The sequence below is a fragment of the Chaetomium globosum genome, genomic scaffold, assembly GCF_000143365.1.
Source record: "Chaetomium globosum CBS 148.51 scaffold_4 genomic scaffold, whole genome shotgun sequence".
NCBI classification, from domain to species: Eukaryota; Fungi; Ascomycota; class Sordariomycetes; order Sordariales; family Chaetomiaceae; genus Chaetomium; species Chaetomium globosum.
In genome coordinates this window covers 1,903,008-1,917,959 of record NT_165979.1, presented here as the reverse complement: position 1 = coordinate 1,917,959, position 14,952 = coordinate 1,903,008, and the positions used below count along the sequence as shown (strand labels likewise).

The 14,952-nt window shown below is 55.7% G+C and overlaps 6 protein-coding genes across 6 annotated transcripts in view; 4 read left to right on the top strand and 2 right to left on the bottom strand.

Annotated features, from left to right (window-relative positions):
• Positions 1 to 830: 830 nt before the first annotated feature.
• CHGG_04330 (glutamine synthetase) lies at positions 831 to 2,347 on the top strand (the record flags this gene model as incomplete). The annotated part of the gene is made up of 8 exons (XM_001223543.1): positions 831 to 833; positions 893 to 928; positions 994 to 1,086; positions 1,148 to 1,311; positions 1,377 to 1,545; positions 1,611 to 1,794; positions 1,850 to 2,138; positions 2,197 to 2,347. The coding sequence occupies 8 exons, from the start codon at positions 831 to 833 to the stop codon at positions 2,345 to 2,347; spliced, it is 1,089 nt and encodes a 362-aa protein (XP_001223544.1).
• Positions 2,348 to 4,717: 2,370 nt separating this feature from the next.
• Positions 4,718 to 6,350, top strand: CHGG_04329 (uncharacterized protein; the record flags this gene model as incomplete). Its single annotated transcript, XM_001223542.1, has 3 exons — positions 4,718 to 4,793; positions 4,861 to 5,579; positions 5,697 to 6,350. The coding sequence occupies 3 exons, from the start codon at positions 4,718 to 4,720 to the stop codon at positions 6,348 to 6,350; spliced, it is 1,449 nt and encodes a 482-aa protein (XP_001223543.1).
• Positions 6,351 to 7,766: 1,416 nt separating this feature from the next.
• CHGG_04328 (uncharacterized protein) lies at positions 7,767 to 8,421 on the top strand (the record flags this gene model as incomplete). The annotated part of the gene is made up of 3 exons (XM_001223541.1): positions 7,767 to 7,834; positions 7,930 to 8,025; positions 8,085 to 8,421. 3 exons carry the CDS (start codon positions 7,767 to 7,769, stop codon positions 8,419 to 8,421), a joined length of 501 nt encoding a protein of 166 aa, XP_001223542.1.
• A 495-nt stretch (positions 8,422 to 8,916) lies between these two features.
• Positions 8,917 to 9,775, top strand: CHGG_04327 (uncharacterized protein; the record flags this gene model as incomplete). Its single annotated transcript, XM_001223540.1, has 4 exons — positions 8,917 to 9,068; positions 9,146 to 9,249; positions 9,361 to 9,471; positions 9,636 to 9,775. 4 exons carry the CDS (start codon positions 8,917 to 8,919, stop codon positions 9,773 to 9,775), a joined length of 507 nt encoding a protein of 168 aa, XP_001223541.1.
• Positions 9,776 to 10,013: 238 nt separating this feature from the next.
• On the bottom strand, positions 10,014 to 12,125 carry CHGG_04326 (uncharacterized protein; the record flags this gene model as incomplete). Its single annotated transcript, XM_001223539.1, has 3 exons — positions 10,014 to 10,849; positions 10,908 to 11,891; positions 11,951 to 12,125. 3 exons carry the CDS (start codon positions 12,123 to 12,125, stop codon positions 10,014 to 10,016), a joined length of 1,995 nt encoding a protein of 664 aa, XP_001223540.1.
• Positions 12,126 to 14,432: 2,307 nt separating this feature from the next.
• Positions 14,433 to 14,952, bottom strand: part of CHGG_04325 (uncharacterized protein) — a gene marked incomplete at both ends in the record, with an annotated part of 2,383 nt that continues 1,863 nt past the window's right edge. The window contains 2 exons of the mRNA XM_001223538.1: positions 14,433 to 14,646; positions 14,715 to 14,855. Of these exons, the coding sequence (XP_001223539.1) occupies positions 14,433 to 14,646; positions 14,715 to 14,855 (355 nt within the window). The remainder of the gene's footprint in view (positions 14,647 to 14,714; positions 14,856 to 14,952) is intronic.

The following is a 14,952-nucleotide window of genomic DNA, read 5'->3' as shown; positions in this document are numbered from 1 at the left end:
GTTGAGTTCAGACGGCGGTGACCTGCAAAGGGTTTCAGACGCGGGCAAGAGAGCGACTTGGGATTCGAGGGATTTGTTGAATTCTGAACCAGGGGTCCAGCGCAGGCACCTTTCCGGTGCATCGTGCAGATATGTACATCTACCCTCGTACCGACTCTGTGTGGCGGGTGCGAGCTTGTGTGTGGCAGCTGGCGGTGTGCTTTGTGTGCATCAGCGCCCTTACGCAAGTCGGTGTTTTGGCCAACCAGAGACGACCGATAAACATCCATGGGCACACCGATCTGGGCCGTGGCGATCGCGGTGGTGGGGTGTCGGGGGCTATCGGAGGGGCCGGCGGGCCGGAAAACGTCGCTAATAATAAAGTGACAAAACTCAAAAACCCCTCATTGGGCTGCAAATGTCTCGCCCATCGCGGGCCGTATTGAACACATTCCTGGAGAGGCGCGATTGGCGAAAGGAAACAAGGGATGAATTGGGCACGTCGCGTGTTTAGGCCGTCTCGTCAGGGCCGCCAGGGACCCGGCAAGGCCTAGTGGCAGCAACAAAGGCCTCGATGTTTGGGAATGTGCCCCACGGCCCCGCCACCCTCCCCCCATGCGGGGCCCCCTCCGAGCCGTCACCGATAAAATTCCCTCGGTCCCTGCATTGAAATGTGACTCTTCGCAACTGCCCAGGTCCTGTGCCGTCACTTATTTGATTTCCTTGTTTTATTGTTGCTTGCATTCAGAAACAACAACAACATATCTCACGGCTTCGTCCCCCCCTTTCGATATTCCTTTCCATACTAGATACCCCAGTTTCCCAAACACAACAACAGTAACACCGCAACTATGGTACGTGGACAAATTTTCAGCTTGTTGTGGGCCCCACTTATTAACAAACTTGTGCGCAGGCGACATCAGAAACATCAATTTCCCGGTCAGAGATCGTAAGCACCAACAGGACGCACGAGCAGTAGCTCCGAGCGCAGGACTAACGTGCCACCGCCTTTAGGTCAACAACTACACCTCTCTCGACCAGAAGGGCATCGTCATCGCAGAATACGTCTGGATCGATGCCGAAGGCAACAACCGCTCCAAGACTCGCGTACGTCCCTCCGAGCCCCTTAGAACTCGAAGTAAACACGGGTAGCTGACTCAGATTGCAGACCCTTGAGCCTCGTGACGATGGCAAGCAGTGGGACGTTGACACATTACCCATCTGGAACTTCGATGGGAGTTCCACTGCCCAGGCGCCTGGCGAGAACTCGGATGTCTACCTCCGCCCCTGTGCCGTCTACCCCGACCCCTTCAGGAAGGGCGACAACATCCTGTACGTTTTCAATATTTGGAAAAAGTCGGTGGTTGTAGGTGAGGCTCGCGCTAACACGTTGCTAGTGTCTTGACAGAGTGCTGGAACCATGACGGGACCCCTAACAAGTACAACTACCGCCATGAGTGCGCCAAGCTCATGCAGGCACATGCCGAGACAGTACCCTGGTTCGGTCTGGAGCAGGAGTACACTCTCCTTGATCTGAACGACAAGCCGTACGGCTGGCCCCAGAACGTATGTTGCTGTTCGCTCGGAACTAGACGCTTGACGGCTGAAAGACTAACCCTCCTTTTTCGTAGGGTTTCCCTGCTCCTCAAGGCCCATATTACTGCGGCGTCGGTGCTGGCCGGGTGGTTCAGCGCGATATTGTCGAGAGCCACCTGCGCGCCTGCATTTACGCCGGCGTCAAGATCTCGGGCACCAACGCCGAGGTCAGCAAGTCACAATGGGAGTTCCAGGTCGGCCCTTGCGTCGGCATCAGCAGTAAGTTGCATTGGATGCCACAATCTCGGGAATAGTTCACTGACTTGAGATTTAGTGGGTGACGATCTCTGGATCGCCCGTTACATTCTCTCCCGCGTCGCTGAGGACTTCGGCGTCAAGGTTTCGCTGCACCCCAAGCTGATCCCTGGCGACTGGAACGGCGCCGGCATGCACAGCAACTTCTCCACCCAGGAGATGCGCGAAGAGGGTGGCATGAAGGCGATCGAGGCTGCCATCAAGAAGCTCGAGGGCCGCCACCTGGAGCACATCGCCGTCTATGGCGAGGACAACGAGAAGCGCCTCACTGGCCGTCACGAGACTGGTGCCATTGACTCATTTACCTAGTATGTTAACCCACCGCTGCCTGCACCAAACAAGATTTGAAACTAACCCGAACTCTAGTGGCGTTGCTAACCGCGGCGCATCCATCCGTATTCCCCGGGAAGTCGCTGCCAAGGGCTGCGGTTACTTCGAGGACCGCAGGCCCGCGAGTAACGCCGATCCTTACCGTGTCACTGGTATTCTCATGGAGACGATTTATGGCGCTGTCTAAGGGTTGGTTTAGTGTCAGTTTGGATTCGTCGCTTTGAGAGCATCTGAGTGGCCTAGCCCGGTGGGCCGCGCTGAGTTTTGATGGAGGGCACTCCGCCGGTTTTCATACATTGGTTATATTTTCGGGACCTACCCTTGTTTAGATCTGCCCACGAGGCTAGTCAAAAGGGATCAGGATATTTAGAGGCGTACTGCCTGCCTGCCTGCCTGCCTTGCCAGCTTTATATGAAGGCTAATGCATGGCTCGGAAGGCTGCGAGCATTTGGGTTATGACGCTGCGTGTTAACATAGAGCATTATCGTAGGGCGCCACGGGTCTTTAGGAAAGGGTACACCGTTTACAGGACATAATATCAATAGACAGGATGAAGCGGCAGAGCTATCATCCACCGCCTTTCGGCATTTTACATTGGCGTCCCCATCTTGCCCAAACTTGCCGCTTGAACACTAGGTCACTTGCTGCCCCGAGAACTGTACTTTGGATTATGCACCGCGAAAGAAGGCCTACATAGGGGGTAAGCAGAGGGTTGTTTCTCGACGTTGACTCTGGAGAAGTTCGTCTTGTGTATATCACAGTCCCGATCTTTGACGGTAGAGCCATGGTTGGCTTAGATAGGGGCGTTGCTATCATTGTTCTTGGGTTCCATGTGAATTACTGTTTAAGCACGGACGGCGTCTGGGGAAGGGTCGTATCACGGCTTCCTAGCCTGGTGCCAAGGGGCGCTCGGCTACTGCCCCCCCGTGGGCGTGTGTGAATGCGTCCCGCGAGGATCCGCTGCTATGCACAAGATGGCTCTCTCCCCAAGACCTAGGCAGCTCCAACTTCCTGGATGGGGGTCGGTCACAGTACCTGCCTACTACGCAAGGTATGGCACTTGGATTGCAATCAAAGGGGAGGAGGAGAGAGGCTACTAGTGCAGACTGATGGTCTGTTCTCGATCTAAAGCCACCTTCCTCCGACGAGAAAAGCAATGGCTCTTGCATCTACAATCCGTCATGGTACTGCGTCAGGGGAGGAGCACTGCACATGCCAAGCAAATAGTTAAGTCGTCTCTTGCTCGCGAACGGGACCAAGAAACTTGAAATTGCAGTTGAAGCACTCTAATTCTCAAGTTGCCTTCCATTTATCTTGTTACTGTCTTTGATATACAACTAGGTAGTTTCCTTCCCACCAGAATTTCCACCCGTAGCATACCTTATTCCAATACCTTTGGCACTTGACGATGCCCAACTTCAGCAAGGACCGAGTGTATATCGCGCTCTTTGGAACAAGGAAACCAATCCGCCAAGGTATGCCAACCAAGGGGCCGGGGAAAGCGAGGAGGGACAAAAGCAAACTGACATATTCTTCCTCAGGTACCACTGGGGCTTCTGCATATGCCCCGAACAGGAAAATAACGGAGCAATCACTGGCCACGCCTACCGCATTGAGGAGGTGATTGGCTCCCTATCATTAAGAGTCTACCCTCTCGACCGGGTGCACAACGACACCGACCGCTTGCTTGCGCGCATCCTAATTGCTGAGACTGGAGACAAGGCCGGAGTGGAAAAGATTATATCCGACTCAAATCACATCAAGGCTGGTACTCCGCAATGGAACGTACACGTCTGGATGGACGCGATCGTGCAGGCGTTGAAAGATGACCATGAAAAGCACGGTTCTGTGTGGAGTATGGTTGGGCATGGTTGGCCCTATATGAGAGCTGTCGCTCGACGGTACGTGCGTTCGGAGATTGCGCATGGGAGGTATCGTTGGCCTTTTGTTGTGGAAGAGCCCGCATCGACTTTTTGCCTGTTTGAGAACAGGGTGCTTACAGCCTAGGCTCTCATTGCCCTTCGCTGGTGGGGATATCACGCGGGCTCTTGTGGATGGAAACGCAGTGCGCAAGGGATGTGGCCAGCGAGGATGTTGTCAGCGATCAACTTCGATGGGGAGGAAGGGGATAGAATACGTATTAATAAAGTATAGCGGATCCGGGGATGATGGAAGGGGAAATAATACCGGGCCTTTTCTTAATTTGACGCAACGCTATCTGGTTCTTGTGTTCTACCAACTTGCACCTCCTTTGTAGAAATGGCACCCAAACGTTTGGTGTTTGGGAGCCAAGGGGCATAGCCTCATAAAATGAGGAGGTTGTTTTGCTCTGCGAGCCTGCGCCACTGCTTCCCGAGTCATCGGCTAGAGCGGCAAGTCGAAGTCCGTCCTCGGCCAAGCAAAAGGAAATGAGACGCCAAATCCTCCTACAATCCCGCGGCCACTACTCCTTTAACTCGACCCGAATGCCTCCCAACATTCCCGATATTTTTTTGCGAGTTTTTCTTCTAATTGGTATTATTATCATTTTATTTAGTGTGGCATGATGTTTATCACAATGCGGATAACAGCGCTCTCATTGCTGCTTGGCGCCGGATCGGTGGCCGCTTTGGAAGTCGACTTTGACTCTACAAGTGAGGCAACATCAACATAGATTGAACGCGTTGAGATGAGCTATTGAAGAACTAACTTAATTCTCAGGCTCGGTCAAGGCCGCCGCCAAAGATGTCGCGTTCGACCTCATGTCCTACTACAAGGGCAACCAGAGCGGCGAAATCCCGGGCCTCCTCACCGAGGACGTGAGCAAGTGGTGGACCAACGCCCTGGTGTGGTCCAGCATGATCGACTATTGGCGTTACACGGGAGACGACACGTACAACAAGGTAACAGTAGAGGGTCTGATCTTCCAGAGCGGTCCGAGCCTCCGACAACCTTTCCTCCCGGCCAACTACTCCATCAGCATAGCGAACGATGAACAGGGTCTGTGGGGCATGGCGGCCATGCAGGCCGCCGAGGTGGACTTCCCAAGCCCTCCGCAGGGCGAGCCGAGCTGGATCGAGCTCGCGAAAGCCGTGTTTGACACGCAAGCAGCGCGCTTCTCTGCCGAGAAGACGTGCGGCGGTGGTCTGCGCTGGGCCATCTCACCCACATCCGACATGTGGCACGTCAAAAACACCGCGTCCACTGCCGTGTTCCTCAGCCTGGGTGCGCGTTTGTATCGTTTTACCAACAACGAGACTTACGCCGAGTGGGCCGAGCGGAGCTGGAACTGGCTCACCGACATCGGGCTCATCGACGACGAGCTCAACGCCTGGGACTCTGCGGTTGATGGGAACGGGCACTGTTTGGCCATCCTCAAACTCCAATCTTCCCATCCCGCAGCCATTCTCATTCAAGCGGCCGCCTACATGACCTCTCAGGTAAGTTGACGTGCCAATCTGAATCCGAATCTGAATGAACCCCTTACGCACCCCCGTGATTCCGTCCCGACGGCGGAAACAACAACAACAACAACAACACACTAACAACCCGCCCAGACTCCCAACACCACCACCGCCTACCAAACCTGGAAAACCCGCCTCAACAACCTCACTAGCCACACCCTCGCCCATTTCTTCCCCGCCAGCACCAACCTCACCCTCATCGAACGCATGTGCAAACGTCCCCCCAACGACAACGACAAAAGCACCATCACCGCCCCCAAATCCTCCTTCTGCCTCTCCGACCAGCACTACTACAAATCCCTCACCCTGCACGCCCTCCACAACGCCGCCGCCGTCATCCCGCCCCTCCACGAACCGGACCATCCCCTCGCGCGCGCCCTGCGCGCCACGGCCGAGGCGGCCGCCCGCAGCTGTGTGGCGGGGGATACGGGGAGGGGGTGTGCGTTGGAGTGGGCGACGGAGGTGCCCGGGACGGTGTTTGGCGGGAGTGTGCCGGCGGAGTTGACTGCGTTGGCGGCGGTGTTGGCGGCGTTGGGGGGCGGGTTGCCGCCTGTGCGGGGGGGGGATGGGCAGGGGGATGAGGGGGTTGAGGGTGGTGGTGGTGGTGGGAATGGTGGTGGGAATGGTGGTGGGGAGGGCGGTGAGGGTGGTGAGGAGGGAGGGAATGGGGATGGGGGCAGTGGTGGTGCTTCGGTTAGGGTTACCATGGGGTTGGTGCTGGCTGGATTGGCTGCTGCGCTGCTTTGAGGACGGGGATTGGAAATACCCAAGTATAAGTGGTGGCATGTTGCGCATTTACAACCCCATTTCCAGTCATTTGAAAGGATTAATTAGGATGTACCCACTAGAGTTAGACATAAATGATGTGGCATGTTCAACTCGGGACCACCATGGCTCTCGCTGGTTCTTCCCCTTCTGCAGATGAAAGCGCCGCGCCGAGGTGAAAACCCGGAGCATCGACGCCATTGTTCTTGTATCTTTCCAGTACCTGCCCCGGGTAGGTAGTTACCGCTCTTGCCCTGTAAGCGTCTGCAGAATCAAGAGCAATTGCCTCTGCTGTCCCCGAGCAGAACACAAAGAGCACAGACATCCCACTGCCCCTGTAAATTCCCAACCCTTCCTTGCTCACTTTACTGATATCACTTTACGCAAGGCAGAATTAACCGCGACCCATCTCCACCTAAAGCCCCAACCCCGCGGTAGAGACGACCGCTATTTTTATCAGAAATCCAATACACCACGCTCACCCCGAACATCTATGCCCCGGAAAGAGGGCCGGGAACCGGCAAAGAAGCATTGCAGCAGTGCTACGGACCGGACTGCCAGCTGTACTTGCCATGAGTGCCGCCGGCTTCGGGTCGATTTCAGCGGAGTCGATCCCGATCTCGAACTCCCGAATCTACATCAACCCAAAATATGGACTCGGCGGAATTTCCATTACAGACCTGTAGCGAACTGTAGTTGTGATTGCTAACTGGAGAACTCCCAGAGCTCTCCAGGACGAGTGACTATATACTGCTATCTGAGTTGTTGGTCCCAGTGCTCCCTGTGCTCCCGGGGAGCATTGGGAGCGTTGGGAGCGTTGGGAGTATAGATGCTCCCCGTGCTCCCGGACCCTGAAGGGAGCGCCGGGAGCACTCCCTTCTGGCGTTATGATTGGTCCTATGTTTCCGTGAATGATTGGACGAGGCGTCCCGCGTCCTGCAAGCCAGGACCGTACGGGTCCTAATCCGTGACAGAAATGACACTCAGACGGAAAGATGGGGAGAGAGAATTTGATGCATTTTTTTCGTCTTCATCCTCAGTGGCGGGCATCTCCCTGGCCTCCTTTTCATAGCTTCTTGTTCAACCCCTGGAACCCCTCTAACACAAGCGCATCAGCAAACAGGCTTCCGTGTTTCGAGTGCCACAACTTCCAACACTGGTATCCGCAAGAAGGTTCCATATGGCGAATCCAACAAGACCCCGTCTTAGCTCGGGAGTTGACCCGCACAATCAAAAACTGTTCCATCGAGTTTGTGAACTCCCCGGACGGCTATGCTTATTCCCTCGCTATGTTTCGGTTCAACTTCAATTCCCCAGATGGCACCGATCCAGACACCTAGGTTGCGTCATGTGTGTTGTACATGAGCGTGGAGGATGCCGGGCACCCTGGCTACAACTATGATCCGGGGGTTTGTATACTCAGGCTCTTCCGCAATACCACCTGCACCTGCACGGCGGAAGTTGCTGTGAGCTTCGAATTTATTACCATTGACGGCTTGAGCTTGCAGACAGTATTAGAGACTATAATGGGCACACACAGCTACTTATCATCCTTCAACAGCCCCATGATGGTATGCAACTTGCTCAAGTTCTATTTTACCCGCGCTGCCCAACCTGAGCCCGGAGCCATTTTACGGCTTGGGTGCCGGGACTGGATGTAAGTCCCACATAATGAATAACGCCTTGTTACAGTGGCACTAACCGCTTACGATCTAGAAGCCAAGTCTTCATCCGCTTGCATGCTACTGGTTTGATAGCATGGGAGGTTTCTGGCATCGGCGGTCACGAGCAGCCAACAAGGAAAATTGACGAGAGGACTTCCCAGCATATGCTTCCTACGCAAAGTTGCATACCCATAGACTGGCTCGCCGCTCGTGGCGTTGGCTTCCACAACATCATCGGAAAGGCTTATGATTACGACAGGGCTTTTGACATTGTCTGGTACAGACCAATGAACCTGAGATACGGCTTGTATGATGGCGGGTTTATCCGGTTTGCGGGGTCGCAAGGGCTGACTTTGGCCGGTGTCACCCATACCTTGCCGTATTGTTAGTTCTGGGGCTTTCTCGAGGAACTCAACTACGATACAAATGGAGCAGCGAATCACTGTTAGGGGATTCTACCTGGGAGCTTGCCTTTAAGCGGAAATGGGGTTTACCCTTCAGCCCTGGCCGGGCATATATCAAATTAACCAGCCGGACGATGCTATTAGTTAGTGGTCAGGGGGCGGTAATATCCGGAACCCTATTTTAGTCGAGGAATCATCTGCCGATCTCCGAACACGCGGCTCTTCGCTCATTCACCACTGCGAAGGGTTGGATTAGAATAAGTGGCCCCGTCCGCCGCTCCAGCTTCCCACCTATCGGTGATTCTAGAAGCTCCCTAGTTTAATTAAGCACCTCCGAAGTCTGTAAATTAAGAGGGGAACAACAACGTTGGATCACGTATGGTTGCCTACATATGTACACCGGCCCCATTCGCCTTGGCCGAAGCTTGTCCATAGACCCTCCAACGTCCTCCATCCAGTTACGATACTGTTATAATCACGATGCTCGGTACCTCTGTTGTCCTCCTCGCCCTTGCCGCGGTCGGCCTCGCTCAGGTCCCCGAGGGCTACCGCGCCGTATACATCACGTCGAATGTAGACCCCAAGTTTGTAATCGTCGCGAAGGCGCGGACTACCGGCAGCACCACCATCGTGTATGTCTTATTCCCCCCGCCAAAACATCGTCCTGTAAAACCGTAACCCGCTAACCGGAACGTTTGCGCCCACACAGCCAAACCCGCAAAAGCACCCCGGAGCAGCAGTGGTACCTCAAGGACGGCGCGACCAAGATCCAGCTCGCTGGCACCACGCTCTGCATGGACGGAGGCGCCAAGGGTAAGTTTGGATAGGTAGGGGGGTAGGAGGGGGAACAACAGGAGCCATAGCCTCACCCTGAAAATACCTAACCAGAGAACGAAAAGCGCTGACGTTTCGGAACCAACACAGCCAACTGGAAGGACATGGGCAACATCTACGTCAACGAGTGCGCCGAGACCGAGTCCCAGAACTGGTTTGTCATGGCCGACGGTCGCATTGCGCTGGAGCCCTCGGGCCAGAGTAAGTCTTTCGGTGGTTGTTCATCTGTTACCCCTGAGACCCTGAGCCCCTGAGCCCCTTAACCCCCTTCCCTTTCACCAGCCTCCCAAATCTCAGCATGTCATCCAATCGTGCAGCAACACATAACCCCGTCGATTTGAGCATGTAGACTGACATCAAAACAGAGCAGTGCGTCGACTTGGTTTACATGAGGGCGGTGGAGAACAACGCGGTTGGGCTGTACAGCTGTGCCGGGCTGGGCAACACGGGGGCGGCCGACAAGGGGATCAACTGGCCGTTGGTCAACGCCACTGCTCCTGCTTAAGTCAAATAGGCGGTGTTATCGGACCTAGGGGGTCGAAATGTAACTCGGTTTGGCTCAAGAGACTCAATGAGCATGTGCATGTGTTGCTATCTACCTGCATCGCATCCAGAGCGGGACCATTACTCCCTGCCCTGCCTTCTCCCACACCACAGCCCAACCACGGTACCACTCCCAAGCACACACACATCACTCCATCTCCCCCCCCCCCCCCCCCCCCCCCCATCCCCCTTCGCTCAGTTCACTTCCACTCCCTTATAATCAACTCCGCCGCCCTCTCCCCAACCGCATACGCCGTCGCCATCAAATGCGACCCCGGCACCAGCGGCAGAACACTAATATCCACCACCCGCAACCTCCCCCCAGCCCCATGCACCTTGAGATCCGTGCCCACAACCCCCCCCTTCTCCTCCGGCAGCATCGCCGCCGTACAGCACGGGTGATTAAACGACAGCGACGCGGAGTCGCGCACAAACGCGCGCAGCGCGTCGTCATCGGCATCATCCACCGCGGCCCCGGGCGCGACCTCGACGGCGCCGTAGCGGCGCAGCGTGGCGGTGGCGCCGGCCCGACGCAGGAAGCGCACGTGTGCGAGGTGCAGGTCGAAGTCGACGGGGTTGGTGCCCGCGCGGGAGTCGAGGATGGGTTGGGCGAGGGGGTTGGCGGGGTCGAGGCGGACGGTGCCGCGGCTGAGGGGGTGCAGGAGGATGGCGGAGGCGGAGGCGCCGGTCCAGAAGGGCGATTCGATGCTGGGGGATTGCGCGTTGGCGAGAAGGTCCGCGAGGGCGGAGAGCTGGGCTTGGTAGCCGGCGATCATGGGGGTGGAGGTGCGGTGGTCTGGCGGGAGGTAGGATGCTGCGAGGGCGGCGTCGGCGGCGATGGCGCGGATTTTGGTAATGATGGATCCGTGGTTGGAGGGGGCAAGGTGGGGGAGCGAGACGTACGCGGCGCTGTTGGCCAGGGCGAGCGTGTAGGGGCCGCGCGAGGGGGTCTCGTTGAAGCCCGCCGCTGCGTCGGCGGCGAACGCGGTGTCGTCCATGGCGCTGGGGACCGGGTGGAAGTCGCCGGGTGTGGTGACTGGACGGTTGCTCGAGTTAGCAGAAGCACGGTTATTGGTCATTAGCCAAGGACATACGGTTCCATGAGACGGACGGCCCAGTGTGGTCCTGGAAGTTGGAGCCGACACCGGGGAGATCGAGCACAAGCGGGATGCCCGCGGACTCCAGCACTGACGCCGGGCCAATGCCGCTTCTCATCAAAACAGTAGGTGTGTGGATGGCACCGGCTGAGATGATAACCTCGGCCTTGGCTGTCACGTTAAACAGGTTGTCATCAGCCAGTGATCGGACCTCAACAATCGGCGGGCCAGCGTTGCGTCTAGCTTTCTTGGGATACACAACCCTGACGCCCTGGTGCTTCACGAGAAGGTCGTAGTTGGGCCTGGTGTCGATGACAGCAGCGTAGTGGCCAAGCCTGGCATGAGAGCGAAGCGCAGTCACGGGATGTTGCGTGGTAGGCACCCAGCAAATGCCTTCCTTGTTACCGTTGGCACATTCTTTGGGTTCTTGGACACCCAGCTCTTTGTACGTATCCCACATAACGTGCTGGTCAGCCCATTGGAAGGGGGGGTAGGTGGCGTAGACGGGGGTGGAGCCGCCGTAGGCCGAAACATCCCAAGTATAACCATAGTCCTCAACTAGCTCGGTTGATGGCTCTGTGAGTGTGACGCTCTGACAAAGTTTTAGCAAATGCCGGAAACAGATCAGGGAATAGGAAAGAGTTGAGAGTAAGAACACGGGTTTCAAAACACAGAAGGTTGCTGTTACCTTTTTGAAATACGGGAATAGGGTGTCCCAGTTCCAGTTGACACCGGTAGATCCCTGGCTATTGAGTGCCTGCCACGAGTCGTAATCAAAACGCGACCCGCGGTCGAGGAACTGGCCGTTGACGACGGTGCTCCCGCCAACCACCTGACCAAGGCTGACGAGAGCGGTCTTGTTGTTTACCTCAGGGTTTGGCAGCGATGTGACTTTCCACTGGCTTGCGGGTGTGGTTGGTGGCGGGTCAAAGTTACCAGGCCCAAACTCAATCTCACCATATTCGACGACAAGAACGGTTTCTGGAGAAATGAGCAAGGTGAATCGGGTTGAGAAACATGGGACGCAAGCACGGACTCACTCTTGGGAAAGGCTGCTGTAAGACGGTCAGCCACGGTGAGGCCGCTAGTCCCGCCGCCAACGATGACAAAGTCGTAACTATCACGGAGCTGTGAGGCTTGCCGCTTGACCGTGGAACCGGGGTGAGCGCTCGCCAACGCGGCGAGCGAAACAGTAACGGAGCCCGAGAGACGCATTTTCGTGACGGCTTCGATCAAGGACACGCGCCCCTTTCCTCAAAGACCAGGGCCGTTTGGCCACACATATTTATACTGCTCTACGTCCCGGTAAACCCAAGTAATAGGGGGGTAAGCGGCAAACATATTATGCAATCTGTGATCTGATGTGCATAGCAAGGTAGTAGCGACGTCGTCACCAGCCCTGCAAAACGTGGGCAGCTCACGATCTCAGCTGGTTCCTGAGAACATGATTGTTCCTCGACCCCTGAGGGCTCGGGCCGAGAAGCCCGAGGGAGCCTTCTCTTTGGTATGCCGGCCCGGGCAGGGGTCAGGAAGGAGTCATCACTTGGCATCCCGGAAACTCGTGTCTGACAATGAGCAAGGACAGGCGAGGGGTCGAAGCCTGGTGGCTTGCTGCACGCCAAAGAAAAGCCTTCTTCGGCATCTGTTTCCAAATCCAACTTCCGGGCTTGCCGTCAGATTTTGGTTGGATTTCTGGAAGCGGAATGCTCCAAGCCTCAACCATGAGCACCCCAAGCGTCGTGCTTGACCCCTGGGAGCTGGGACTCAAGTGTGGAGTGTAGTGCATATATTGGATCTTGATACTAAGGTGCTGTGATAGCGCAGGTGGAGCGATGCAGCCTGCAGGAGGTTGGTGTGATTACCGAGGGAGTAATGGGTGCACCGCAGCATTGCACTCGGCCGTTGCCGCCTTGGACCGCGCCATTTCATGCTTGTTTCTGCTTGTGACGGAAACAATCGACGCGCCTGAGCCGTGGTCTCGGGTTCTTCCAAGCCAGTCCTCGTGGCAGCCTGATTGGCGGGATGGTGGACAGATCTTGATTGAAATGGCGGTGAAGTGGCCTCCTTTCTGGTCTTTTTTTCTGAGTTCGTTGCATGGCCCAGGAATTTGTGAAGAAAACCCTTCAGATTGCTACGTGCCGCTCGGTAAGGTAGGGTACGACGGAGGAATCGGAGGCCACTCGACTAGCCCATTCAAATCATTGACTTGGTCTCTCATTCCTTCCTGATTGACCAACGAAGTTTTTGAATCTTCCGATCTTGAACCAATGCATCATTCACCGAGTTCGGGGATGAGTGCAAACCTCAAAATGATGATAGAATTACTTTCATGTACAAATTCCTTTAACGATGTCGTGACAAAAAGTCAGTAAATCCAAGGTACCAGTGGTCACTAGTAAGCCGACCCCGAGTTGCTGCTGATTGCTGACAGGAATGCATCAAAACATGTAACAAGTCCGAGAAGGCTTGCGGCGAAATGATTCCACATGGTGTTTCACTTAATGAGACCCACAGTCCAACTTCATGTTTCCTCACCGGTCTTTGGGGCCTGCTAGAATTATGATCGCGCTTTCATGGTTCCTTGTTTGCTGTGTCATTCACCTCCGGCGGCTGTTTAGGACTCAAGTCAAGGTTCTTGCCCTCCCGCCACTTACAAAAACGTGGCTCAGCAGACCCTACCAAGACACATAGACCACAAAAGGGTTGGTCTGCAGCAACATTCATCGGCGCGGAAAAGCCGAGTAACCTGGGAGCGTTACCAAAAGCCAAAAGGTCAGGGTAAGTGAGAGCGAGATTTCCCATGCTGAAGTGTCACTCAGAGAAGATTAGCTGACACTCAGCCTGACAGCTGGCCCGGATAAAACATCACTACCTACTTACCTACCTGCTGTTCCCTAAAATGACCGGCTACGAGCTGCCTAAACCGCCAGTTGAGGAGCCGAGACAGTACAGCCAGGATTACGGGTCGACCGAGCGCGCAAGGATGATATCCGGTGAACCAAAGAAGAACGCGGTGGACCCGGAGGTATGGGAGCCGCCCAAAGCACCGGTCGTGCAAAAGTAGTGGAGGGTCATGGGGAGAGGGGTGTATGTGTTGGGGTAAGAATTGGGGGCAAGGCGTCTAAGGAAAGCTGGGCATTATACGATCATTGCCGGGGTATGACATGGCTTTAGTACATTTCCACTCGACAGGGGGTGGGTTTATTTATGTAAAGCAAACAAGAATCACTGTGCTATGGGTTGGAAGGTGTCATATTTCAGTCGCCGTCTCGGGCACCACTTGAAGGACTAAGACGAACTGTTGAGTGCACTGCTGGTCTCGAAACCTGACAATCATTTCATAACTACCTAGGGAAGGTCACACTAACCACACCCAAATCTGAACCGCTGGCAGCTGTCATGTATGAGCGTCTAACAACGAATCCGTCTCTTTCTCCCCCTCCGACGGCGACTGCACATGGCCACCTCCAATCTGAGCCAAAGATATGCCGGGCCGCAATCACTCTTCCGCCCCCGGACATTTTACACAGCTCCGCCAGTTCCTTTCGCTTTCCGCGCATAGGCTGGCGCCTTCTCCCCGACAACGACCTCCGTCAATACGGCCCCAAGCTCCTTTTCGTCACAAAGCTTGCGAGCGCGCCGGTTGCCCCACCGCCCGATGCCGAGCAACTCCGTCCTCCGAGCAAAGTCGAACGTGTCCATCCACACGGGGAGGACCACCTGCGGAACCCCAGCACTATAACACCAGACGGTTAAGTTAGCCACCACAACCCGTAGTGACGCCACCACAACCAACTAACTTACCAAACCGCCTCCAAAAACGAATTCGCCCCCCCATGATGCACCGTACACACCACCACTCCCGACTCCAACACCGCCATCGGTTCCGCCTCCAACCAATCCACGACTTTCACCACGCCCGCCCTAACCTCCTCCCCCAACACCCTCTCCACGACCCCCCCAGCCCGAAACAGCAACTCCCGTTCCCTCCGAATCTCCCCCGCGGAATATTTCGCCCGACTCGGCGTGGCCGCAGCCGAGC